The sequence below is a fragment of the Neopelma chrysocephalum genome, unplaced genomic scaffold (assembly GCF_003984885.1).
Source record: "Neopelma chrysocephalum unplaced genomic scaffold, ASM398488v2 Primary Assembly neopelma1_75, whole genome shotgun sequence".
Classification (NCBI taxonomy): Eukaryota; Metazoa; Chordata; class Aves; order Passeriformes; family Pipridae; genus Neopelma; species Neopelma chrysocephalum.
This window is the reverse complement of record NW_020897736.1, coordinates 4,757,969-4,783,667: the sequence shown is the minus strand read 5'-3', so window position 1 is coordinate 4,783,667 and position 25,699 is coordinate 4,757,969. Positions and strand designations below refer to the sequence as shown.

Here is a 25,699-nt window from a genome sequence, read left to right as displayed (position 1 = left end):
TTTTACTTACAAAGTATCAATGGAAAATATTTGCCCGAATCAAAACAAAAGAATCCTCTTTGCACAGACATGAGAGGTGCACAGTGATCCTGATAATTAACAACACTAAACATGTTTATTCTTCCCAACTTTAGACTCAAAGTCTGATAATGTAAAATTCTTGGCTGGAGCTGCTAGTGAAGGACAATGAGGGTACAGTTCATGTATATTATCACACATCAGGCACAGGCTGCCATCACCCTGCCCCAATTCACTGTTAAACTGTGATTAACCGAGTCCAGTTGCCATTTTCATTCCAGTTCTGTCAGTACTGAGTTGATGTGAGAAGCATATTTCAGCCTAATCGCCACTGTGCTTCTAATTTGTTCATTATCCTTTGCTCATTTGATATCTACATCCTCTTAAAATCTTCCAACAATTGTATGTTTATATACTTGAATGGCAAGGTGTGGTAAAAAATCAGCATTTGTATTTCAAATACTGGTTTTGAGCATGAAACTTGAAGAGTGCATCTTGCTTGGTAAAAGGTGAGGAGTACAAGACAGTAAATGACAAAGACTTTGGAAGAACCCTGGAGCCAAACAGCTAAAATCCTGAAATAGAGTGAGTTCAACCCCTTGCAAGTAACACCCTGATTTTACCAGAGTATGTACAGATTCTGAACTAAGTTTGGGATGCAGTCCTCACTCTACATAATAATGCTATTATGTAGCATGAATGTATCTCTTGGTCTTCCGCCATCCTGGAGCTTTAGGAAGCTGAGAATAGGGTTTCACCTGAGACCTTCGTTACTCTAGGTGTGTTGGTATTTTTAACCTAAGGAATTTGGGTGTAGTCTGTGAGGAGTTCCTCCTTTTCAAAGCTATATATTCAAAGCGCATATATTTAAAAAATAACAACAACCTCCCCAAAAGCAAGCAAACAAACAAAACCACCACAAAAAATACCCCAAACCACAAAGGCAGTTCTTCTATTTTGCAGTGAAAATGAGCTAAATAACCGCAATCACAAAATGAAAAAAATATATTTTCAACTAACTGTCCATTCCTCTTCAAAGAAGAAGAAAAGCCAAGAGGCCAAATTATGTGTTTCCTTTGGAAGTTAAAAATAACTGCGAAAGAAATCAACTGAGATTTGCCTGTGGTCTTACCAGAGGAAAATTAGCAAAAATCACAAAAGGATGAGAAGCAAGAAAATGGTTGGCAGCACACCAACCACTGGCATTGTAAACATGGGAAACAGAGTTACTGGTTTGTAAATTAGGGAATTTAATGTTACTAAAAATAAATTCAGATTAAATTACCCGAAAAAAAATGAAAAAAAAGAAAAAGAAAGCTGTGACCTTCAGTTTCCCTTCTTTATAAACGGGGCCGTTTCCCGGTCAGTTCTCCCCGGGTCCCGCAGCCCCCTCACGGCCCGGCGCGAGGACACGCCGTGACCTTCACACACGCTGGGCCGCGCGCTCCGCCAGGGGGCGCCCTGCGCACCGCGAGCGCGGCCTCCCCGCCCCGCCGCGCCCTCACGAGGAGCCATGGCCGGTCCAGGCCCCATTCTCGCCGCCGCCCGGCCCCAGCGCAGCTCTTCAGTGCCGAGAGCCGGGCCGGTGTCCGGAGCGGGCTACCGGCAGCACCACGGCGGAGGGGCCCGGCCGAGCGCCCGGCGCTGCCGCAGCTCCTCTCCCGCGCTGCGCCGCCAGAGCCGCGTGGGGGCGCCACGCCCCCGCCATCGGCGCGCCCGTCCATGCCCGGCGCGGCGTCCAACGAGCGCCCCCCAGCGGCCGCGCTGTAACACCGCCCAGCCTGACTGAGAGCGCCGCAGCCAATCACCGCGAGGCACCCGCGCCGCGCCGCTCCGCATTGGCCGGGCGGCGGCGGCGGCCGCCCAATGGGCGCGGCGGGGCGCGAGGGGAAGGCGCGCGCGCGGAGGAGCCGCCCCCCTTTGCGGAGCGCGCGGCGCGGCGCGGACCGGCCCTGCTGCTGCTCAGAGCCACCATGGCGCGGACCAGCAGTTGACGTTTGGCCTCTCCCCTCTCCACCTTCTCCTCTTCTCCGGCCCCTTCCTCCCCCTGCCCGGGTCCCGGCTCAGGCACGTAGGCGGCCGGTACCGGAGACACCGGGTCCCCCCCTCCCTTCCCAACCCCTCAGGACAGGCGGTAGGAGTCGGGCCGGGCGGCCGCGGGACACACCATGAACATCATCATCGGCATCGGCGGGTGAGAGCCGGGGCCGGGCCGGGGGGCGGCTCGGGGTGCGGTGCGGGCGCGGGTCCCTTCCGCCGGCCCTCTCGGTGCCGCAGTGCCGGGGGGTGTGTGGGTTACCCGGTCCCCACGTGGCGCTCCCCGACGGCCGCGCTCTCGCCGCAGGGTCACGAACGGCGGCAAGACCACCCTGACGCGGCGGCTGATGCGGGCCCTGCCCAACTGCAGCGTGGTGCACCAGGACGACTTCTTCAAGGTGAGCGGGCCCTGCCGGCCGCGGGAGGGCGCGGGGTGACCCCCGCGGGCTTCCGCCCGCGCTGCTGGCGCGGTGCCCGCCCTGCGCCGCCTCTGCAGAGCCTGGCTGGGCCCGTGCGCCCGGCGGATAAGCGCTCCAGCGTGTCCGGGTGACTTTCCGTCCCCATGGAGGGCTGCACGGTGTGCTAGTGTCGCTGGGAAGATAGAGAAGCGAGCGGCTTTATCTGAGCCTCGTACTGTTGGTTTTTATCTGCATGCAAAGGAACCTAGTGGAGGGTGAAGAACCTTTTTTTTGGTAGCTTCAGGGTTTGGGTCTTGGATTTTGCTTTGAAATGGGTATTGAGCTTCTCGGTAGTTGTCCTGACCAAGTAGGGTTTTTTTGTTTTTTTTCTTATTGCTGTTTCAGCCCCAAGATGAAATAGAAGTTGAAGATGGGTTTAAACAGTATGATGGTAAGCCTTTCTTACCGTATTTCAAAGCATAACTCAAAAACTTGGAGTATTTTGATTCTTTATGTGCACTGTTTTGTACTGACTGTATTACTAGATAATATTTAATTACTGCTTAATGATAGTTGTCTGTTTTGTCTTAGTGATTAGTGCATTAGATATGGAAGCCATGATGAGCACCATAAATGCTTGGATAAAAAACCCAGTCAAATTTGAACGTTCTCATGGGATCAACAACACACTGGATGCCCAGATCTTGCCAGATAAGGAAGGAGGAGATGAAACAATTCATATTCTTATCGTTGAAGGCTTCCTGCTTTACACCTACAGGTAATCAAATATGCATCCATACATTTTGACTTTTACATTATGTACTACTGCTGAGATTAGGTGTCTGAAGGTTGCTCTAGGTACAGGAAATGGATGTAGTTTCACCTCTCCATTTTTTTCTACTGTAACCAAACACGTGTCTCTTTCAGGCCACTGATTGACGTATTCCACCATCGGTACTTTCTTTCCATTCCATATGAAGAGTGCAAAAGGAGAAGAAGGTAAATCTGTCTTTCTGAGTTTCTTTGTTAGCCAGTAACATCTTACTCTGTTCAAGATTTTGTTTCTCTGAAGCTTTTAGATAAGAAGGCATAAATGCTAATTTAGCTGTTTTATTAGAAGACTGTAGCTTCCTTCAGTAAACCAACCCAAAGCTTCCTACCAAGCTGTTGTGTTTGTGTATGTAATGCTCAGTATCTGCACAGACCTTTCACTAGTCTTTTCCCTTGCTGGTTTTCCACTGATAGGGTTCCCAGATCTTGAACTTATGTGGGAGTTTACTCTTGGCTGTATTGTTGTACATATACAGTGCTCTTAATGCAAATGAAATGTGTTTAACTTGAAGTTACATTTCAAGACAAATAAGTAAACAGCTGTTTTACCCAAAGTTCTGCTATAGCTTTCAGAGTTTACTCATCAATGTTTGGATCAGTCTGTCTTGGGAACTCTTTTTGCATCTTGAACTCTTTGGGCCTGCCCATCAAATTCCAACTTACTTGGGTATTTTTGTGCTTGCAGCTCTTGCTAAATACTGACTTTCCATAAGCTCAGAAACTACATTGGAGGGAACAGGCTCAGGCTGGTGTGTAGAGAAACTGAGTAAAATGTCATTTCTTAGAACTGTAATTACACTACTTTTGAGTAACAATGCCTTCATTTACAGTTCAAGGAATTACACTGTACCAGATCCACCTGGACTGTTTGATGGCCACGTTTGGCCTATGTATGTAAAGCACAGGAAGATAATGGAAGAACTTGGAGTTGATGTGGGTAAGTCTTTAATGACAAAAGCACTTCATGAGATTGCTTTTCAGACCTGCTCTATACATACTGGTTAGATGCATGAGAAGAGGTGAATGAAGCAGATGAGAGAGTGTATTTCTCTCATACCAGTCAGGTGCCTGCTTTTTGAATTAAAATCTGGCAAACTTAGAGACATTCAGTTATAGCTCTCTTACTTTACTTTCAGTGCACTTGAATGGAACAAAATCAAAGGAGGAGCTGTTTAATGATGTGTATGGGCAGATCCAGAATAAGATTGAAGAATTACTTAACACCCAGGTAGGTGTTCATGCTTATAGTTGCAATTCAGAGGCAACTCTTTCAAAGCCTGTGTTGAAAATGCATGAAGCTGTAACTTGAAATATGTTCACTTCTATCTTTCTGTTTAGAAATAAGCTGCTGCTGCTGATTCTTGTGAATGAAGATAACTCCTGTTTGCTCCACGCTGTCTACCTGACTGCCACTAAAGTTCCAGCTTCTGTGAAGACTCAACTCTTAAGTTCAACTTTGTTCAACCTTCCCTTGAAAACTTGAGTTCTACGTGGTCATAATTAAAAAGCACTCCCCCTGTGTCTGTGATCCTAAATTGTGCTTCAGTTTAGTGTGTCGTCTCAGATGATCTCAGTCTTTTCCCAGTCTCCTGGGAATTCTTTTCATGATGTTCTTACTGACACAAGTTAAAACATTATACTGGAATTGATGTGAAGGGGCACAACTGTCCTGGGAGAGTGTGTGTATGTATCCATATACACATACACTTCTTTTACTTTCAGTACCCTGCATGAATTTCTATAATCCATATAATTAGGCAGCAGGTGTGGTTAGAAATTAGGGTCGATTTTGTTCTTAAAAAATTAGAGAACAATAGGAGACTTTCAGGCCATTTTACTAGCATTGAATCACTCTTAAATCCAGTTCACATGTTGATCTTGGATGCAGACAATTCAGTTGAGAGTAAGGAAGAAAATTTTACATACACAACAGCTTTAAAAGTATTGATTGTGCTAGAAATTTCTGTAGTGTTTTGTAGGTTAAGGCTCCTCTGTAAATACAGTAGCTTAAGGCTTTGGCTTACATCGAAGAGCACATGAAGGGTCAGTCCCTAATAGGGGGAACAGTAAATTTAGGACAAATTTTTAAAAAAAAAGAACAAAATGTCTATTAGGTATTCCAAGAGGGAAGATATTGATCAGTGTGAGACCAGTCCATTTTCTTCAAACAGGTTTGACCAACACCAAGAACAAGCAGTTACTTCAAGCCCAGATGCATCAGCTTCCTGAAAGGAGCTGGTCCTCCCCAGTATCCCCTAAAAACAAAGAAAGTTGTTTTGTATATCTACTATTGAAATAGGATTTGGGGAGAGTTTTTCTTTATTTCTGTAAGAAATATACTGCTAAAAGATGAGTGACAAGGGATTGTTTTGGAGGTTTGTTTCAGTGAGGTTTTCAGTTGGGCAATGGGTGCCCTTCTCTGCAATTCAGCTCTGTTCTTCTTGAGCAAACCCCTGTTACTATCAAAGTGCCCATAATCCTCAGAAGGTCCAGGTCCTAGTTATGACTAAGGATGTACTTGGTTTGCTTCTATTCCAGGAAGGAACTAAACTAGAACAGTTGGGTTTTTTTCTGACTGATTGCAGAAGTGAAATACTTACTTAAGTAGTGCATTCCAGTAGAGCAAAGGCATCATATCAGCTTTCATATGGTACATGGTTACTCTCTCCTTACTCTGGTCAATGGGAAAGGTCTCCAGAGGCTGAGCATTGTAGTCAAACTCTGCTAGAATCACCTTGTTGTAGCCTGTTACAAGCGGGCAGGAAGTATATCCATCATACTGCAATGAAAAATACCCACTCCTCATTCAGCTGAACAAAGCCTAAATGCTGAGGTATTACAAGCCATATGGTTAACATATTTCAAAATTAAGTTACTATGAGGTTTCTGCATTTACATTTACAGTTTTAATACCAGTGAAGTTGGAAGGCTGCTAAGCCGATTATGGTTTAATAAGCATAGTATTAAGCCCCTCTATTTCAAATGTAGATTTGCTTGACAACACTGCTTAAATTAGAACTAACCTAGAACAATAGGGCTTTATGTCACTAATTTTTGGTTACTGTAACCAGCAGAACAGGTGACCAGTAGATCAGGATGAGAGCTGGTGTTTGCTTCAACAGGCACAAACAGGATCTTGAATCTGCAAGAATTTCCAGAAGATGGCAGGACATTCAGGTCAGTGCCCCAACAAATATTAATTCAGAAGCCATATGTAGAATGAAAGTAAAGCCTCTGAAATTTGGACATGGTTACATGCTTAACAGCTGTAGTACAAAACTTTCAATTTAACTCCTTAAAAGATCATACTTCGACAGGGGAAGCAAGTTTGCAAGAGTTCCTGGAGTAGGGGTTGATAGTCAACAGTTTAAATAAATCACTGCATTGGTGGAGAACCCAGACTAAGCAGCCTTTAAGCTTCTTTCAACTCAGAAGTCAGGGAATCAAATAGGTAATGTTTTTAGTGGCAGTATCAAGAGCATGAATTGTGCAACTAAGTGACTACTCTGACATGCAGCGTGGAGCCATTTAGCACCCAACTGCTGCTGCAAAACCCTTCCTCCCTTCCTGTTCACACGGTTCAGCTGCTTGCAAGACTTCCTGCATGAGAAGGGAGAAAACATTCAAGATAATTTATCTGTAAGACAAGAGCTGTAAAAAAACCAAGAGCTGTGAGTACCTTTTTAGCTGGCAACTGGTTCTTCATTACCAGAGAAATAGTTTTATCAAGGACTCCAGACTGGGCAGCTACGTAAGAGAGAAAAAAAAACGTACTAAGGCTTTGTTTCAGGTAGCAATTGTCATTACTAAAGCAAACACTAATAGCCAGGCATTTTTTTGGACAATTCAGCTGCAATTGAACTCACATGTAAGTTTACAGTCCCAGATTAAAAGAAAAATGGACTAATGCTTTGGCCTCGCTGCTTGGAACATGCTTAAGCTTAATGAAACTTGAGCTGATATTCTTAGCCTATGCCCATTCTCTTATAATAAATTATACTTGCTCAGTCTTCACAAACACTGAGATTCTGGCACACTGAATTTCTTTTTCATTTTGAGTGCTGTGAGGGAAGTATTGTAGACCCCTTTGCTGAAATAGTTGACTTCCCCTTTCTTAAGTTACACCAATAACATAGTGTATACCCTTTCTTTTTTTCCACCCTTTTATTTGCCTTTTTTCCGCTGTGAGACCATATACCCAAAGTGTTCTTATGGTGGAATCAGTGGCTACAGGGACAGAACATGTGATTTTTTGATAGTGACTTATCAGCTGGCTGACACATATGCATGAAGTGCTAAGATAAAGCAGAAAGTTTTGTTACTGCATGATGATGGAATACAAGAATAATGCAGTCATGTCATTCTGTGAACACAGAAAATAGAATTAGTTCATGTGTGAGGTATCTGGAACAACAGAACTGTGTGGGTTAGTGGCATTAGCATGGTCTGTAGTTAACTTTGGTCTTTTTGAAAGCTCAAAATTGAAGTCAAGACCTTGGGGGTAGCAAACTAAACAAAAGGCTTACTGTGACTCCACACTTGTCATTATGCCCACAAACACACAGATATGCAACTTTACCTACAGCTGCAGCAGTTTTTGATGTTGGAAGGTTGGTGCAGTCTCCAATGCCAAAGACATTAGGATACTTTTTATGTTGTAGAGTTTCCTTATCTACATCCACCCAGCCAGCTGCATCTGAGACAGGACTGTTGATGAGTACAGGAGGTGGCCCCATGGGGGGTGTGACATGAAGCATTCCATACTAAACAGAAAGAAAAGAGGCTCAATGCTTAGTTCATCAGAGCAAACTCTATCTGTGTCGATATAAGGCAACAAGCACAGTGTGGGGAGAGTTTCTTGGGTTTGTGTTTGGTTTGGTTTTTTAAACACAAGTGTATAGAATGAAAATTTGTTCTCAGATTTCAAGCACATCAGTTAATTAACATGAACCTTATCAAGGAACTCCATCTGGACTGGCATAACAGCAATTTGCCTTCCTCCGTCCACACCTGAAACATTCCCATGGTATACAGGATTCCAGGCATAGTTTATGACATATTTTTTTCTTCTCTCCACCTTAGTTTCAAACTTTTAAATATTCTGCTAAAATTAGAGGTGGTACTCTCAGGAAGGAACAGCAGTACACAAAAAAGCAGACATTATGTTATTATAGCGTGGAAGTTACGTTACAGTACACAAGGAAAAGAAATGGAACCAAACTACAGGTCTGAAAGCTCCTGACCTGATGAACTTCAACCTCTCCAGGTTTGTCCAAGTTTTCAAACACGGCCTCTTGCCTGTCTGCTCGAACTTCCACAAGGTTACGCTTATAGTTCACAGCAATATTCCTCTCCTTTATTACTTCAAGCAATGCATCAGCATACTTCTTAACAGCAAAAATTGCACCAAGTGAAGTGTTGAACATGATATTTGCTTTGGAACGCTTTCCTGTCTGCAGAAAGAGATCAAATTAGCCTTTTCTATTAAGAAGCTGTGACAGGCTAGCACAGACAAAAGAACTATGCTGCACTAGTAAAGAGCTGAGAGAACTATTCATGCAGTTCAATTATTAATGAAGTATTAACATTAGAAGTCTCAGACAGGGCTATTTCACACCACATTAAAAGGTAGACCCTTCAGTGAGGTACTGAAGACATTCCACACAAACTGCTTGTGAGAAGAGGTGGCTGCAGTGCACTGAAGAACTGCTCTGTGCAGGTTAAACATTTGTAGCAGCTTAGCATTATATAGCTTTCTGAAACCTTCACTTCTATGCCTTATTCAGGTACTCACCCAGTAGACAACTCATGACACTTAAACGCATATGAAGCCTGACACTTCCACTTGAAGTTGTGTTTTGCTTTCACCAGGCTTGCTTTAACAGCCTGGCTAAGACTCCTCCTGATTGTGTGCTCCAAGGAGCAAGCATAGCCACTTCTCAGACTAGTTGAAAGACAAATGGCAACAGGTATCAAGTACTTAAAGTAACAAGAATTAGTTAATTCCAGCCAATGTTCCATTAGTGCACGGCCTGAAGTTATAAATCAGGCTGAGAACAGTTCTATCTGCAGCTCACCAGAAGCCAGGTAAGCAGTTCTTTCCTTATGGATTCTGAATTCTACAAGTCTCTCTGGTATTAAACATACGCTAAATATTTACGTACAATCCATTTACCTATCTTCATTAGACATTAATAATAGAAAAAGAAACTCACTTTAAGAATCCTGAGTCACAGTCCTCTCATGTGGTTTATATTTGTTTTAAAGAAAACATGAAACCCTTAGAACAAGCCTTCCTTCCAACTGTAGGGACAAGCACTGGCAGAGAGGGTAAAATACTTACTTTCCTCCAGTACGCGTCCGATAAATACATGATTTTCTGAGGAGCCCCTGCACACTTCACTGGAGTATTTGGGAAAGTGAAGATTGCATTTCCTTCCTTAAAGTCTTGTATAGCTTTCCATGTTTTCTCTACCGTGTGAATTGAATAATTGGAACCTATTTTAGGGTGATCAAAACCCTCAGGCAAGCCTTTGATCTAGGAAAAAGAAATGAAGGTTTAAAGTACAGGTGGCAAAAATTTTGTCATCATTGACAAGTAGGAAATACAGACTGAGAAAGAGCTATATAAGAAGTTTCTAAAAAAAAGAAAGCCCATGGTTACTGCTAGTTGGTATTTTTAAAAATAAGCCTAGCAATCAAACTAGTATTTCCTTTGGAATTTAGTAGATATTTAGTAGGTATAACATTTAGTAGATATAACTTTTATAACAGTAGATATATGAAATTACTTTGGTCTGCAACATCTGAGCATAAATCTTCAGTGCAGACCCAGACCCAAGTTTTTATAGACTAGTGCATGAAATTCAGAGTAAGAATATATAAAGTTGCTGCTATGTCACCACAGGTAAAAACCACAATAAAAAAAAGGTGTTATGAAAATTTATAAACTGAATGAAACTTTTCAGTAGTCAGTTGCAGATACCTGTGTTTGCCTATAGTTACTTTAACTAAACTGTCTCCAGTAATTTTTTCCCTACTACTGTTACTAGGCCTGAGCATCTGCTTTCAAGAAGGGAGCTGAACCCATTTAAAAATAATGGAATGCAGAAATTCTGTGAGAAAATGGAGTTATGTTATGTGCACTACAATGTGTTTGGGATAATCCAGTGTTTTAAAGCCACATAAATCTGTTACTGTGAGTTTTCACTACAGAAGAATAGTGATTAACTCTATTACACAGCTTCTACTAGTGAACACTGAATTTACTTTTATCAGGTTGTACTAAAGCGATATATAAGAAGACTGAGGGTCACTGAGCACAATGTAACTCCTCATTCCACTGACCTAATCACCAGAATTTATCTGTGTGACTGCAGTTAACTGAGACTGGCTCTTGCTTTTCATATATCTTGGGAGCTTTTCAAAGAGATACTCAAATTTTCATGTTCAGGTCAGGATAAAACCACGCGAGTCCAAACACTCAATCATCTTGCTTTTGTGTTTTCTTCCTCCTACACATTGTTGTGGTCATTCTTGTGCCAACATTTCCCTCTGAGTGCCACTGTATGAAGTGTACAGGAAATTTAATATAAGGGAAGGACGTCAGGGCCTGTTTGAACACAGGTGTGGTAAGTCACTGGTTCCTTTTGAAGTGCATCCTTTAAGAAAGGTGAGGGTAGGACAAACTAATTCTGCAGGACAGATTTTACTGACTGCTGTGTGTTCCTCATTCTGTTACATTGGAGATGCTTTGGACTAGAGTCAACATGCCTTATTATCTCATTATTACAGCCTGCCTTTAAGTTCTAGATTTAACTTGCTGCCCCATCTGCTGATATTGCCATAGAGATGCAACAAAGTTGTCTTAAAATACCTTCCCATGGGTAATTTGCGTTATTACAGAGATCTGTGGAAGTGGTAAAGTCATTAGTCTGTCTTCTGGCTCATTAATTCAGATAGTGTTCAATATCTTGCAGTAAAAAAAGTACTGAAAGGCCTTAATGAATGTACGTGATGCTCTTAAAACTAGTAAAAACATGATTACTATAAAACAAAATACCTTTTCATAATGCAGACTAATTCCAAGGGCAATTATCAGATATTTGTAAGATACCTGTTGTGTAAGGGAAAAAAAAAAGAAGTATTTAGACAAAGAAACCAAAGCATTATCTGACAGCAATAGAGTCATAAGGGAAGGAAATCTAGGGAGCATTAGTAATATAAGTTAAGCCCTAAGCATTCTAATTAAAATGCAAACTGCATTACACACACAGACTTTGCTATACACAAACCTAGGCATCTGGAGCAAAACATCTGAACATCTTTTTCACCATTAACAGGGCAAAGACTTATGATAATATTTTAAACTGATTCTATTCTAACCTAGTAACCTACTAAAATTTTTATTAGAAAAAGATTTTAGGATCAAATACTTCTCATAAGACTAAGTGGAATTTCCTGGCCTCCTCGATGACAGAGGTCTCAATAGGCAGTTCCAAGGGGATGGAAAAAACTTCCTTTTTTTTTTTTTCTTTATGTTTCTACCTTGATATCATTCTCCAGCCAGACACAGTTCTTCTCTGGATCCAATGCTGTAACTCGAGATTTGATCCACTCCACACCCTTGGGCATTACACTTCCCATTGGACGTGCAGAAGCCGCCAGCTGCTTTGCACCACCACCAACCAGGGTCCACAGCGGCTGATAGTAATGAGTCTGAAATAAAAGTCCAAATGGACATTTAGGAACTGTTTAAAAAGACTTCAAGATGAAGGCACATCACTCCACATAGGAAGCAATGTGCCCTTAATGTTGTATTATTCTTAACAAAAGAAGTTGTATAAATAACCGAGAGTTTTGCACGACAAAGCTGGAGGGATGCAGACATCTCACGGAGTAACAAATTTCATGCAAAGCCTTTTAAAAGATGGTTAGTTGGCTTCCTTTCCACATTTAGAAATGTGGGGCTGGAGAGGGATGAGAATCAGACCAATCTGGTGACATATGTAAAAAAAAAGGGTTATTCTTTACAATGCTTTACAGCTGATGGAGACTCACCTTACTTGGCTCAACAACAGCCACATTTCCTGCTCCCACTTTCCTCTTCATCCGAGCACTCATGGCAATTCCACCAGCGCCCCCACCCAACACCAGTACTTCATAGTAATCCTTGGCAGCACACCTGGCTGCTGTATGTAAGCCAAAGGAGCTCATCTTCTGCATCTCTGATTTCAGCAGCCATACACCAGGACGGAAACAGGAACAGGAGGACACTACTCCTATTGCTGACATCTTTCACAAAATGGGAAGCTACGAGATAAGGAAAGGCATCAGTAACAATTACAGAAGGTAGAATTTATTTATATGCTTGGATGAGTCTTCAGGGCAATAATTATAATACCAAACCTTTTGTTGCAGTTAAACCACTAATTTGAAAATGGACTGCAATCAATTTGGGAAAGAAAAAAAAAAGGTCCATCATGGCCTCTGCCATGAAATTGAAATTTCATACAAGCAACAGAACAGTTTCTGATTATTGTAGCAAGCAAGTCCATCTGATCCTGTAGCAGAGGCAGTGCATATGCTGTAACCCCAGGTGTAATATTACAATCCTGAAAAGATGAGGGCTGCAAAAACAAACAAGAATTGCAAGGTGGTGTAGATCACTGAAATACTGAACAAGGAAGTTGTGTGAACATACTGTGTGCCATCCCACTAACTGTAACGTGTCAGCCAAACACATCTTTACATTTGTATTTTAAAGTTGGGATGTACCAGCACTTGCCCCTCCTCGCTGCCTCTCGGGGTGCAAGCCCTTAGGGTGAGCATGCCAGGTCCTATGGTGCTTTGAGCAAAGGCATAGTGAGCCCTAAGCTTGACAGGAAAACAAAGTTCAATGAAACAAGAGTTTACATCTCCCTAGATCTGAGATCTTTGAGTATGTTCAAAATACTTAGTTCTCTATCCATGGTCACCTCTTTGCTTTTATATCAGCAGAGTAGCTGAAAACAAAGGCCAGAAACCCATACTTGCCTTGCTAAAGCTGTCACCTGGCAAGTGAGAGCCAGGACCCTAAAGTGTGATATATCCTGGCAATTGTAGCACTGGATATGCAACTGCGTTACCTGGAAGACAGTCAAGATTAACCCATAAGTCTCCCTCCCTCTGTTAGAGGGAGCAAGAGCTTTTCCTGTTCTAAATCCATTGTTTGCACATGTTTGCACTGAATATCAGATTTTAGCTTTTCAGTGATGTAACAGGTATGAACTCATTTTAATGTAGTTCCTTATTGCCACATCACCAGTAAAGAATGAGTAAGCATTATATCATGAAAAGCAACTTATGACAAGACTTTCCTGTGTTCTGTACTTGCTCCCCTTTGATTAACTCATTGAGTCATCAGGCTTTTTCACTTAAAAAGAGCAGAACTCATTTATGGTACCTACAGACCAGAGTTTGAAAACTAGACCAGAAACCTCAAGTGTTTTCAGGAAAATCTTCCAAGGTCAACTTCAAAAATTCTCCACTACACTAGATGTAGTTGAGCAACTCATTCTGCATTTTCATGTGCTATCTTAACATTCGTCACCTCTGTGTACCCTGAATTCTTCATAATGTTCCATTATTAATCCTCAGAGTTACAACTAATTTGGGACTGAGAGGGGAAAATCTCAGAGGTGTCCACTGTAAAAAAAAATGTAATCATTTTGTTTTACAGAAGGTTTCCAAGATGCAGACGTTTTCTGCCCATCCCCTCCCCATTCAGAACAAAACACCCAACTCCAGGATAAGTTCGTTTCACTTTAGGAGGTTGTTTATCATCTGTCAGTGCAGGAGGAAGAAGTTGTTGTTCTAGGCCTAGATATAAAAGTTATCTCATGAGGATGTGTCCTGTTCCTTCCAAATCAGAGAGACGAACTGTGAGGAGAAGGTTTTGAGACTTTTGCTTGAGAGACAGTTTTAAGAGCGACATCCTGTTTGCGGAAGCTCATGAACACAGAATTTTGCTCGGGTTTATTAAGCACACAGAACATATCCAGTGGCCTGCTGGTTGACAACACACTCTGGACCAAGAGAACAAGACTCCATTTTTGTAATGCTAATTAAGGAATAATCATCCTCTCTGACCACACAGATTTTTATGTAAGTATGCTTCTAAGCACACACAAGATGTTCCTTAACTAACAGCAGCGTAATTGATGCAAATGCTGCATTATGTTGCTTCTCAGTGGTTTCAGAGTGTATAGAAACAATCATTTGTAGACAGCTGTTTTAAAAAGAGCAGCAAAACCCTTCCTATTAAACTCCCAAGTCAGGCAGCAGCCAAACTATCGATTCAGTCAACAACAACATCAGCTCTCTCCTTTGGACTCAGGAGACAGAGGAACAGGGGAATTACAGAACTAAAATTAAGGTAAAGGAGAAAATTCACAGCTAACCTACTGAACTGAGCTGAAATGTTATGCTTTTAGAAGACTGCTTTAACAGATAGCACATTTATCCATCATCCTTTAAACTATGCACAACAAACCATGACAGTTGATATTGGCCTTATATAGCATGAAATCACATTCCTAACGAAGATCCATAAACAAGTCTCAGAGTACTGCCTAGAAAGGCAAAGCCTGCAGTACATTTCACCTTATCGAGGGCTCTGATTAGCCTGGGACAATTCTGCTGTTTAAAACTTGTTCTGTCACCAGGGGAGGTAAGTCTGTTCTACAAATGCTTTCAGGACACTGTGGTTTGTTACAGCACTGGCACTGTCTCGACTAGTGCCCAGAACAAACACTTAACTGCAGCATGGCAGTTCATGCAGACACACTCAGGACAACTAGACTTTCTTCCTCTCCGGAGTACCTCCCTTATGCTCAGCTCCCACGCCTGACAACTTCATCGAGCCAGTTCATGAACAATCTCTTGCAGGGAGTTGGAACAAACGAAGTTAGAAAAGTCTCACTAACGAGATCATTGCAACTATTATTTAAACAGTTGGCCCCAGATTAGCAGTTCAAATATTCCTCCCATGCACATGTGCGAGCACAGAATGCAACCCCTCACCCCGCTGCGGAGCCTACGAGCCCCACAGACCAGGCTTACGGCACCCGCTACCCCTCGCCCTCCCGAGACCGGAGGGATCCGGTCCTGCAAGGCTGCCCGCGAGCAGGGGCACAGCCCCGGGGCTGGGGCACAACCCCGGAGCTCGGGGCACAACCCCGGAGCTCGGGGCACAACCCCGGGGCAGGGCCGTTCCCCCCGCGGCCCTCCCGCCGCTCCCTCCCCGGCCCTCCCGCCGGGGCGACCCCGCGGCCGGGCCCCTCTGCCCGGGGCGAACCGGGCACCTCTGCCCAGGCACCTCTGCCCAGGCCCCTCCGCTCCCTCCCGGCGGGACTGACCCCTCGGCCCCGCTCCCGGCCCCGCACTCACCTGCTGGCCGCGCCGGGCAGAGGCGGGGCAGGACCCGATAAGCGGCGGGGCCCGGCGGCAGCAGCGGCGGGGCGGAGCTCGGGGCAGCGGCGCTGCCCGGCCGCGGGCAAAGGCCGCGCTCCGGCCGGGAGGGCCGTGCAGGGCCGGACCGGACCGTGCTGGGCTGTCCCGGCCCGGCCCGGCCCGGCCGTGTGTTCGCAGCCCCAAGGAGCCCCCCGAGCTGCTGAGCCGGGCGCTCCCCTCCGGCCGGGTACCGACCGCACCTACAGCTCCAAACTCCGCGCTTCTCTTCAAGTTTTGAAACTCCAGTCCTAAACCTGGACTCTTGCCAATTCCTGGTCTAAACCCAGCTGCTGGCACCAGCCTAGAAGTCCCACCTACACCCACATGGCAGAGGTCGCTCTGCCATGCTGAGCTAAACCAAAATCACAACCACTACAGTAGGTGTGACGGAGTGACCACTGATACTTCCATATCTGAACTTCATCAGGTTACCTATGAGCAGCAACCCTGAACCTTAATCAAGACAGGAAAATGCCAAAATTATTAAACTTTAATAAAATAGCACCAAACCACATACTAGATCAAGAATTAATAATAAACGAGCTCTGGTGACAGTGCATTCCCAGTGAGAGGCAAAGGCTCACTTTTCAAAGCGCTGCTGAACACCCACATTTCATGGGTTTTACTGGACAGAAAATGTATTGAAAGAAGACACAATCAATATCTTTAAAAATATTGATTGGAGATTAGGCATCTTTGTTAATACAAGTGACTTCTCTAAAGAGAAAAAAACCCCACCATAGTTTATAGTCACATCTTTAAAAATACCCAGACTGCCCACTTTTATAATTTTTAAGAGTTTCTCGACTTCCCAGCTGCCTTGGTATAGCCAGAGTACAGCCTTTTTCCCATTCTTTTTGTTCTAAGAGATCAATCTTCATCTCAGTCCATTAGAGAAGAAAATGGTCGTATTGTTTTTTTTAAAACAGGTATTTTTAGGATTGTCCTTAAATATTAAAATATTTTCTTTATGCTCCCATGCATATTTCCCCACTGACTTCTTACACAGATGGTCTGCAATTTTAATTAAAAAAAATTGCTCAAATGAATACCATAACTTAGAAACAGAACTCACAAACCAAACATGAAGAGAGTCCTCACCTGTAGCACAGAGCCCTCCTGCAGCTGCAGGGAGAGCTGCCTAAACCTTCCCAAAACAGCAAAGTCCAGGCAGGATGAGAGGGTGGGAGCTGCTGTGCAAAGGCTGGGCACACACTGCCCGGGCCACTGGCACCCCAGGGTGGCTGTGGGAGCAGTGGATAACACTCCCTGTTCTCCAGGCAACCAGGCTTTCCTGGAATGCCCCCTATTCTACTTCCTTTCATAAACCCCATGACTTGACATCATGGAGATAAACTGATAGACAGGAGCAAAACCAAGAAGGAAATACTGATATATCAGGTATGGCCAACATCGGTGCTTTGAAGCCACACAACACTTCATGAACAACTTGGACTGTGAACCCGAGTTAGTCCCAACCTCCCAGGTATGTTGTTGTCAAGTTACTGCTTGAGGGAAAACAGTTAAAATTCTCCAATTTTCCACACCAGCACTGCTGTGACTCTAATACAGTTGTTCTTCCCATCGGTTTTAGTTCGATTACCTATGTAGAGAAGATCTGAGAAAACTGAATTTGTCACATCGTAAGAGTCCTTGGCTGTGCTGGTATCACAAAGGATGGGTTGAAGACAGAACAGTGGTGGTGGTGGGGATGTCACTGTCCAGTTTTGGTACCTGTTTTTCTACAAATTGACTGAGAAGATTAAAGTAAGTATAAATGTACTTCAAATTACTGGAAAGCAGTGATGTTTGGGCCAAACCCAACTCTTTCCTTCACCTTAAGCTTTGATTTGAAAATAAATAAAGAAATAAATAAATCAAACCGTCTTTGCTACCTTCACATGCTGCCTCACTGAGAAACTTAGTGTGTACTGTTTTGCCTGGCATGAATAGCCACATTAATATTTACTCTGCTATAATTTGTATTCTTACAGATTTACATCACTAACTGCAAGTCCTGCACAGTTTTTAGCAGGAATTTTGTTATATTCACATAATGAATCCAACAAAGATCAAACAAGCAATCAGATTTAATGACGTTTAAAAAAACCTGACCCCTGCAAGGTGAGACATTAAAGCACCAAGCTCAGAATTAAAATAAAGAACAGCCAGCAGTGTTGCAAAGCAAGCAATTGTGGCAGAAAATGTCTACTGAAGCATAATTCAGAATAAATCAGCCAGAGAATTCTCTCAGCTGCTGGAATTCCAACAGAACAGCTACAGAAACAGCCTTTATGTTATTATTTACGCTATTATCATTTAGGTCACAGCACACAGAGTAAAACCAGCTAAAATATTCTGTAGCCATTTTCCAAAAGGAAACAAATATTCATCTTACGAATATCCCTATTAGCGACAAAGCCAGATTTCACTGAATTAAAAATTGTCTCATGCAAAGCTGTTCAGTTATAGGTAGGGAAACCCAAATGTTAACAACAGCAAAGATAAAAGCATGGGAAACCAAGATTCCCCAGTGAGCCATGGTAACTCCCAAACTTGTAGAACCTTACAAAATAAAAATTCAAATAGTTACTGCACAGTTAAGTTCTTACTTCTGCTGCTATGACTTCATAGTTTAAAAACAAGTGAGTACACTGAGTATGAAATAGAACAAAAACCCCCAAATTGTTTTAATGCTGTCATTTTATCTGTTTCTAAAAAAATGCAGCTAACTACACCTTCTCATGTGGATAGGATAAAAATTCAGTAAGAAATGTCTAATACTACTGGATTTATCTACTTGACAAGTAATTTTTTATAAAATCAAGCCAGACTAAATGTATACAGCAATAGAATTACTCGTTGTAGCTGTGCATGTTAATGCAAGAACACAAGTTTAGATGCCAGTATTGTTAAACTCATCCAGTGCAGCATTTACTTTTATGCATTAAGATACAAGAGTATTTGGGAGAACAACATTCTACAGAGATAATGAATTGTAGTTTTGACTGAAATAATTTAAGAGCTCATTAATAAAAGTTACGTAAACTGAACAAACTTCCCTCTATATATTTTTATTCACGTCTTCCCCTTTATTACAGAAAGGTAATTTAGTAAAATTAGTTCCTTATCCATAGAAAAAACAGATTTTACTATACTTTTATATAAAAAGTTAATCAATTACGTTTTTATGTACGTGTATGTGATTCCTCAGGCAAGCACTGTCAGCTTTTCTTCCTCTGATCACAAATTATTCCAAAGAAATGCTGAAGTGTGCACTTGCAAAAGCATCAGTTTCTGTGCTTAGAATTCTCTAGTTTCAGTAAAATAGCCAAGAGTTTTGAAACAAAACAAAAAAAACACCCACAGTTCTTCACAGAGAGAGGGACTACAACTTGACACAGTAAACTGGATTCTAGATGAGGGAACACAAATCAAGAAACACCAAAGGAGTTCAATGCTGATTTGGATACTGAGCCATCTAGTTTTATGTTATACTTTAATGAGAACTGTTTAAATTCCCAGAATCTGATTTTCATGTTACATTACAAAATAAAATATTTAAACAACATTTACTTATGTACATTCTGCTCCAAAAAATGGACTGTGGAAATTCTTTACATTTCTCTTAGAAATACATACAAACCACAGCACAGGCCAACAATCCACTGGCAAGTAACAGACACAAGTCAACTTAAGGGAAAAATACCTGTGGAAAGTTTTAATCTATTACTGCCTTAGTAACAGCATTTCAATGTCTCTTCAGACTTTAGGTAAGCATTAAGTAGTTTGTTCTCCTTGCCCCTAAATTTTATCCCAGTTTACCTTACATGTTGGATGGGTACTTGTTAGAAAAAGATGACAAATATTAAGAACAGGAAATTAGGAGAAAATTACAATACAGAAGAATCCAGGCAGGTGTACAGTGTGGAAAAGTAATCTGAAACAGAAGAAAAAGTAAAATTGCCTGTGCCCCTCTGATATCTTCCCATACATATTTTATGGAAAACTTTACATAGCTTATCCTTTATCTTACTTCAAAACACACCACTTACGTTACCACTTAAAAAATAACACAGATATAAAATAGCTAGTTAGTTAGACTGTAGGAACAAATAGTTTAAAGCTCTTTTACCAGTCTAGACAACATGTACATTCATTGGAATGAGAGTTCACACCAAGTGCTGCAAGACAGGAATTACATTCAGAGAAATGGATATCAACCTCCATTCAAATTTATCATCAGTACACAGTAATAATAATCAATTTGGGTAAGGACAGCATAACAAAAATTCTCTTACATTGCCCCAAAGTGCAAATGATTCATTTGTTAAGGAAAAAACATTAAATGCAATAGTTTTCCTACAGGTAACTGAAGTGGAAATTGTTTAGTTATGGTTATGTTTTATTTTGTCACACAAGACGAAGAAACTGTGACTTCTAATCCCACAAAAAATATGCTTAGACCACATTACAGAAGCAACAGTTCCCTGGTTTGACTCAAATGTTTGTGGAGGCACAAATTCATCAATCTCTGCATCGTGCACACATCACTTTTGACAATCTTTCGTGTTCTGCTTGCCCCTCGCCAACCAATTCAGCTGGGAACTTATTCAGAAGTTACTTTAAAACTGTTTTTAGGGTACTTGATGCCAAAAAAATAAGATTGCAGCAATGAAGTGAGTTTTTAGGCAAATACACTGGAAGTTTCTTCAGTTCTTTAGAGATGGACCAAACTAAGGCTGCACAAAAAGTCAGTATTTGTGATCAAAGGCAGATCCCAACTGCCTGAAACAAAGCAGTCTCAGTGAAACAGGCAGCCACTGAAGATCAGTAATGAGAAGGGAACTTTAACTGGTATTCTGTATTTTGTCTGAAAAACACGTGTACCAGTCATCAAATATCTCTCAGAATTCCAAACACCAGAAGGACAGATGAAAAAAAAAATTGATATTTAAAATTATGATGCCTAAGTTCTCCTATATACATATATATAAAAAATTAACTTACATTATAATAATATCAAACTGCATAGCATTACAAAAGAAGGCAACTTGAATGGCTGAAATGAAAAAACGTGAGTGTTACCAACACTATTATTACCATTCTGGAATTTATAATACCATAGGGTATTACCATAGGTTGCCAGTAACAGCTATAGCCCAGTTTATGCAAAGTCTCCTTAATCCCAGAGAATGCAGAAATCATTAATTCAGACAAGTTGTTGCATGCTCTGCTTTCATGTCCTCTTTGCAGGTTTTGCCGTTAACTGTTTCTCTCTTTCAAGTTCCTTCTCACGTTGCTGCTCTCGCTCTAGTTCTTCCTTCTGCCTCTTTTGCTGCAGCTTAAGTGCTCTTTTCTAAACAGAAAGGACAAGAAAATAATTGTAAGTTTTATAGATATATTTAAGTTGGAGCTACCAACAAAATCCCTTCCCTTCTTCAATCCACCCTCTTTATGACCAAATGTTGCATGAACTGTGCATTTTTGCTTCGTTCCTCCCACTTGCAGCCCACTGTTCAGAAGTGGCAAGTCTGATCTGCACTGGGAAAATGCAAACTGGATTCCCTTCAGTCTCACTGAAAGTCACCCTTTGAGTATACCAGACAAGGTGATTACTATGCAATTTATTGCCTCCAAGAGAAAATCCTCTTGGAGGAAAATCCTCCTCCTTCAACATACCGAAGGACTTGCCAGAATGTAACCTGACTACATAGCACGAAGTCAGTGAACTTACACTATTGTTACTGGCACATTAAACCAAAGGAGCAATTCTTACATTTATGACAATCTAGTTTTCATTAGAAAGAAACTGAAATAACAAAGAGAACTCGTTGGAATGGAGTGGATTAAGTGACAGAACAAAGCATGATTCTTATACCACCTAAACATGACGACAACACTGAGATTTACTGGTAGTTCAGATGTAAAAGTTGCTTAAGCAGCTTTAGGAGTAAGTGAAAGTTTAAAAACACACATGGCTTGGTGCTACTGAAAACATCCTTTCAGATACAATTCTATTTTAATCAGAACTTTCAGCATGCATTCAAAAGAAAAGCTGGTAGTCAATAATACATAAGAAATTATCTATACTGGACAGTAAAAATATTTATCCCACTCACTTTTAACTTTGACGTCTTCTCATGGATCATCATCATTTCATTTCTAATATTCACTAACTTGTTGTGATAGTGTTTAGCCTCTGAAAACTTAAAAAACACAACTGTTAAAGCAGTGACTGTCAAGCTGGAATACTTGTTTTATAAAGCTACAGAGCAAAATGGCAATCAAAAGCATAGCTATTACCAGAACAGTTTGCTGATGCATCGAATATATAAATTTACATATTACATGTATCAATATATACCATATCTCAACAGGAATAGCCAGTAATCTACCAAATTAAAATTCATTATACAGAATAAAAATATTACTACTCCATGCACCATAGATGAGTGTTTCATGCACCCCTCCTGCTAGTTTTGGGAGGTGCACAGAGCTCAGTCCTACCAGAAAAAGGCATACATTTGCTTTGGCTACTGGCTTTGAATGACTAGTCTTAGTACCACTGGCTGACTGAGCCTGCCCTCTCTTCCCAGTGCCCTTCCTATTTAAGGGAAATATGCTGGTTCCCACCCTCTTCAGCAACAATTTGTCCCAAATATCTGAACTGGTTGGTTTTCTTCCTGTAGGCCACTAAGAACAAGGAATATACATAAGTTGCTACTAATGCTTCAGCAAGAAAAACCTACACTAATAGGGATTTAAAAAGGCATTTATTGGTACTTACCAAAGCATTGATTTCAAGAATGGAGTTACACTCTTTGAATTTAGAAATTTCTTGTTCTAATGTTTCTAGTAATACCACCTGGTTCTGTCTAAAACAAAAAAAGATGCATAAACCCAAAGTAAAGCAGTACACATGCTTTTCAACCAGCCCTTTAAATAAATAGGACTTTTGATCATAACAATATAAATACACACTTCTCAATATCAGATTCTTCTTATGCATTGCTAGGTCATTTCAATAAAGACATGAGTAAATGGTTTCAGAAAAATCCCAGCTGAGTACATGAATTCATCTGGCATCATACAGCATGGATGAGTACCCAAAAACCCCTGAAGAGGCACTCTCCAGGCTGCAGTGGTTGAAAGGAAAAACAATTAGCTCTCGCCTTTCCACTTGGGTGCCTCTGCATTACACTGCAGGACCAAGTTATTTCTGTATAGAACTTGTGTGGATCCTTGGTGCTTATTAAGGATCCTCCATTCCACACAAATCAGCTCAAGTCTCTCCAGACACAGGCTGTCCTTGGCAGCAGCATAATCACATCATGTGCAGTGAAACCCAAACCAATGTACCCTGCAGAACCTGAGATGGATCTGTGTAAAGTGCTTTGCAGTATCTCTGTACCCATGGCAGACCCAGTCTGCATTTGAAATCAACCACTCTCAGTTATCACTGAGATATCAATGTACAAAGAATTCTCATCTATTTAGCTCCTTACTTATATTTTTCAAGTGTAGCTTTTGCAACGGAGATTAGAGACTGGACAACAAACAACTCACTGCACTACAAGCTGCTCTGAATACAAACTGCATCTCTACAAGTGACATAAATCCAGCTTTCAGCAGACTTTCCACTACAGATGGGAACAAGAGTTTAAGAAATCTCCATGTCTTCTGCTATAGCAGCTCAGGGGATTTCAGTGTTCTGGTGTTACACATTCTTCAGTCAAAGTTCTCACAGGCTACATGGCAGCTTATACACCACCAGTACTCCTGCAGATCACTTAACTGTTCATGCTGCTCCAGTCAGGGCACAGAAATGTTGTGATAAGCTCTACTGCAGTCAAGGGGAGCTGGCACATTAAATTGAAAAAAGTGGCAAACAAAGTGTGCATGTCTATGAAGTTGGTTTTAAAAATCTGCTTACGTAAGTTCCTGCAGTGCTGATTTTGATCGCTGAAGATCAGGCAGATAATGGGAAATCAGTCCTTCAGTCAGCTGCTCCACAGCTTTCTCATCTATTAAAGGCAGATCTTCTACTACTCCTTCATCTGGAGATGCATCACTGGGGCCTAAAGCAAACAGCAAGGTTGAATGTGACAGGTCAGCACACACTGTGTCACTTACAGCAGCTATATTTTCTTGTTTAAATCAAAACTATTTCAACACTAAAGTTACAATTCTCTGCACTTTATCAACCAATTGTGCTTCCTTTTTCCTCCCCCTCTTTATCCCTTCCTAATTCCCTGTCCTATATCATGAGCTTCCTGGTGAACCCTTTTGTCTGAAAACCAGCTGAATAGAAAGAGGGGAAATAAGAGTATTCCAAAGACATCTTACAAAAAAACCCCAAATGCTCCAGGCTACTGAGGAAGAAAAGGGGCAACATCAGTTGTCCTGGGTATGCATCAAGATCTAAACATTAACACTCCCCCTTTGCTTTTAAAGTCAGAGAACAAACCAGGCCTTTGGAAGGTCTTCGCCTGTCACTCAAAACACACGAAGACCTTGAAACACCACGTGCTGAACTCCAGGAGTTTGCAGGAGCCGGTTAAGAGCTGCTGTAAGTTCCGTATTAGCGCGCTGTTATTATTTATTGCGTGCAGAGCTCTTGGAAGATAAAACCCTTCAACCCGCAGGCCCCACAGCCTGGGGGAGAACGACGGCAGCAGTGCGCCCTTCGCCCCAAGGGAGCGCGGCCGCAGGACCGAGGGCGGCCCCAGTCCCTCCTCGGCCCCTCCACACCCACCCGGCCCGGCCCGGCCCGGCCCGGCCGCCCCCCGCGTACCCAGCGAGCGCCCGGGGCCGCCCGCGGCCGCCGCCGCCTCCTCCGGCCGCTCCGCGCCGCTCATCGCCGCCGCTCCGGCCGCCCCTCGGGCACGGCAGGGCACGGCAGGGCAAGGGCCGAGCCCGCGGCGGAGGGAGGCGGGTCCGGTGCCCTCACCGAGCGGGGCGGACCGGCGCCCCTCGCCCCGCGCCCCGCCGCACCATAGAGAGGAGCCGCTGCGCACCGGGGACGGGACCGCGCCGGGCGCGGAAGTGATGTGTGAGTGCGGTAATGACGTGTGGGTGACGAGGATGACGGGGAGTGATGATAATGACGTGGGAGGGGTGACAGTGACGGGGGCTGGCTCCGGGAGCCGCGGTGGGGCGGTGCCTGACCCGCCCGGGGCAGAGCGGCGGCCCCGCGGGAGCACCGCGGCTCAGCTCAGCTCATCCAGCTCTGCTAGCTCTGCTGCCACGGGGAAAACAGCTGAAATCACTGCAGGGTGGCCTTTCTTAGGGGCACCCGTGCTCCTGTATTTGATAGATCTGTATGTTATTCTCCAGAAACCATGCGGACTATTCACTACTTGTAGCTTTTGTTTCTTAGGAAATACATAACCGGCTTTTGTGTATGTATCTGTCTCGGCATCTCCCCCAGCAGTCGTAAGAGCAATAATAACTTGCAGAGATAGATATATATATAAATGCCTGTATATAAATTTTTAATTATCTATATATATTTATATATATAAATAAATATATATATTGTGTATATATATATATATTTAATGAAAAAACACTTTAAAAGGTATGGTAGGATTTATATTTTTTTTCCTCTTTTATCTTTTAAGATCTTTTCAGGAAATGCAGGTGCAACTACAGAAAGAAACTAATGAAGGAACCACTCAAAAAGTTTTTGGAATGCAGTATTTCCATAAACCCCCAAACCTTCAAGATTAAATTAAATTAAGGCAGTCCCCCTAATGCTCTTCAGAAATAGACCAGGGCAAAAAATGGACTCTTGAGGTGATCTGTCAGCCTTAAAACAGACATTTTTAACAGTGAGATTGTTGCAAATTAATTTGTAATTTTCTTCATATGTATATTCTAATTAACTGTTGATCACAATTATGTCAGTATTCTGTCAT

General features: G+C 42.4%; 3 protein-coding genes across 5 annotated transcripts; 1 reads left to right on the top strand and 2 right to left on the bottom strand.

The window, feature by feature from the left end:
- The first annotated feature begins 1,910 nt into the window (after positions 1-1,910).
- LOC113969985 (nicotinamide riboside kinase 2-like) lies at positions 1,911-4,819 on the top strand. Its single transcript, XM_027688400.1, has 8 exons — positions 1,911-2,212; positions 2,363-2,453; positions 2,859-2,904; positions 3,045-3,231; positions 3,381-3,452; positions 4,115-4,221; positions 4,421-4,512; positions 4,623-4,819. Exons 1-8 carry the CDS (start codon positions 2,187-2,189, stop codon positions 4,626-4,628), a joined length of 627 nt encoding a protein of 208 aa, XP_027544201.1. The 5' UTR covers positions 1,911-2,186; the 3' UTR covers positions 4,629-4,819.
- Positions 4,820-4,959: 140 nt separating this feature from the next.
- On the bottom strand, positions 4,960-15,768 carry SQOR (sulfide quinone oxidoreductase). 3 transcript variants are annotated; one of them, XR_003534989.1, is made up of 11 exons: positions 15,714-15,768; positions 12,345-12,596; positions 11,832-12,002; positions 11,347-11,400; positions 9,628-9,822; positions 8,528-8,737; positions 7,864-8,047; positions 6,964-7,031; positions 5,885-6,063; positions 5,394-5,539; positions 4,960-5,163 (listed from the first exon to the last, which is right to left on the bottom strand). XR_003534989.1 is itself a non-coding variant. In XM_027688397.1 (10 exons), the coding sequence occupies exons 2-10, from the start codon at positions 12,576-12,578 to the stop codon at positions 5,482-5,484; spliced, it is 1,353 nt and encodes a 450-aa protein (XP_027544198.1). In that variant the 5' UTR covers positions 12,579-12,596; positions 15,714-15,768; the 3' UTR covers positions 4,960-5,481. The 3 variants fall into 3 exon arrangements, 2 of the variants coding, with proteins under 2 accessions (XP_027544198.1, XP_027544199.1); XM_027688397.1 differs by having other exon boundaries at positions 4,960-5,539; XM_027688398.1 differs by lacking the exon at positions 15,714-15,768 and adding an exon at positions 15,683-15,707 and having other exon boundaries at positions 4,960-5,539.
- A 2,083-nt stretch (positions 15,769-17,851) lies between these two features.
- On the bottom strand, positions 17,852-24,797 carry BLOC1S6 (biogenesis of lysosomal organelles complex 1 subunit 6). Its single transcript, XM_027688600.1, has 5 exons — positions 24,574-24,797; positions 23,713-23,857; positions 22,567-22,654; positions 21,899-21,985; positions 17,852-21,135 (listed from the first exon to the last, which is right to left on the bottom strand). Exons 1-5 carry the CDS (start codon positions 24,635-24,637, stop codon positions 21,016-21,018), a joined length of 504 nt encoding a protein of 167 aa, XP_027544401.1. The 5' UTR covers positions 24,638-24,797; the 3' UTR covers positions 17,852-21,015.
- Between the last annotated feature and the right edge of the window lie 902 nt (positions 24,798-25,699).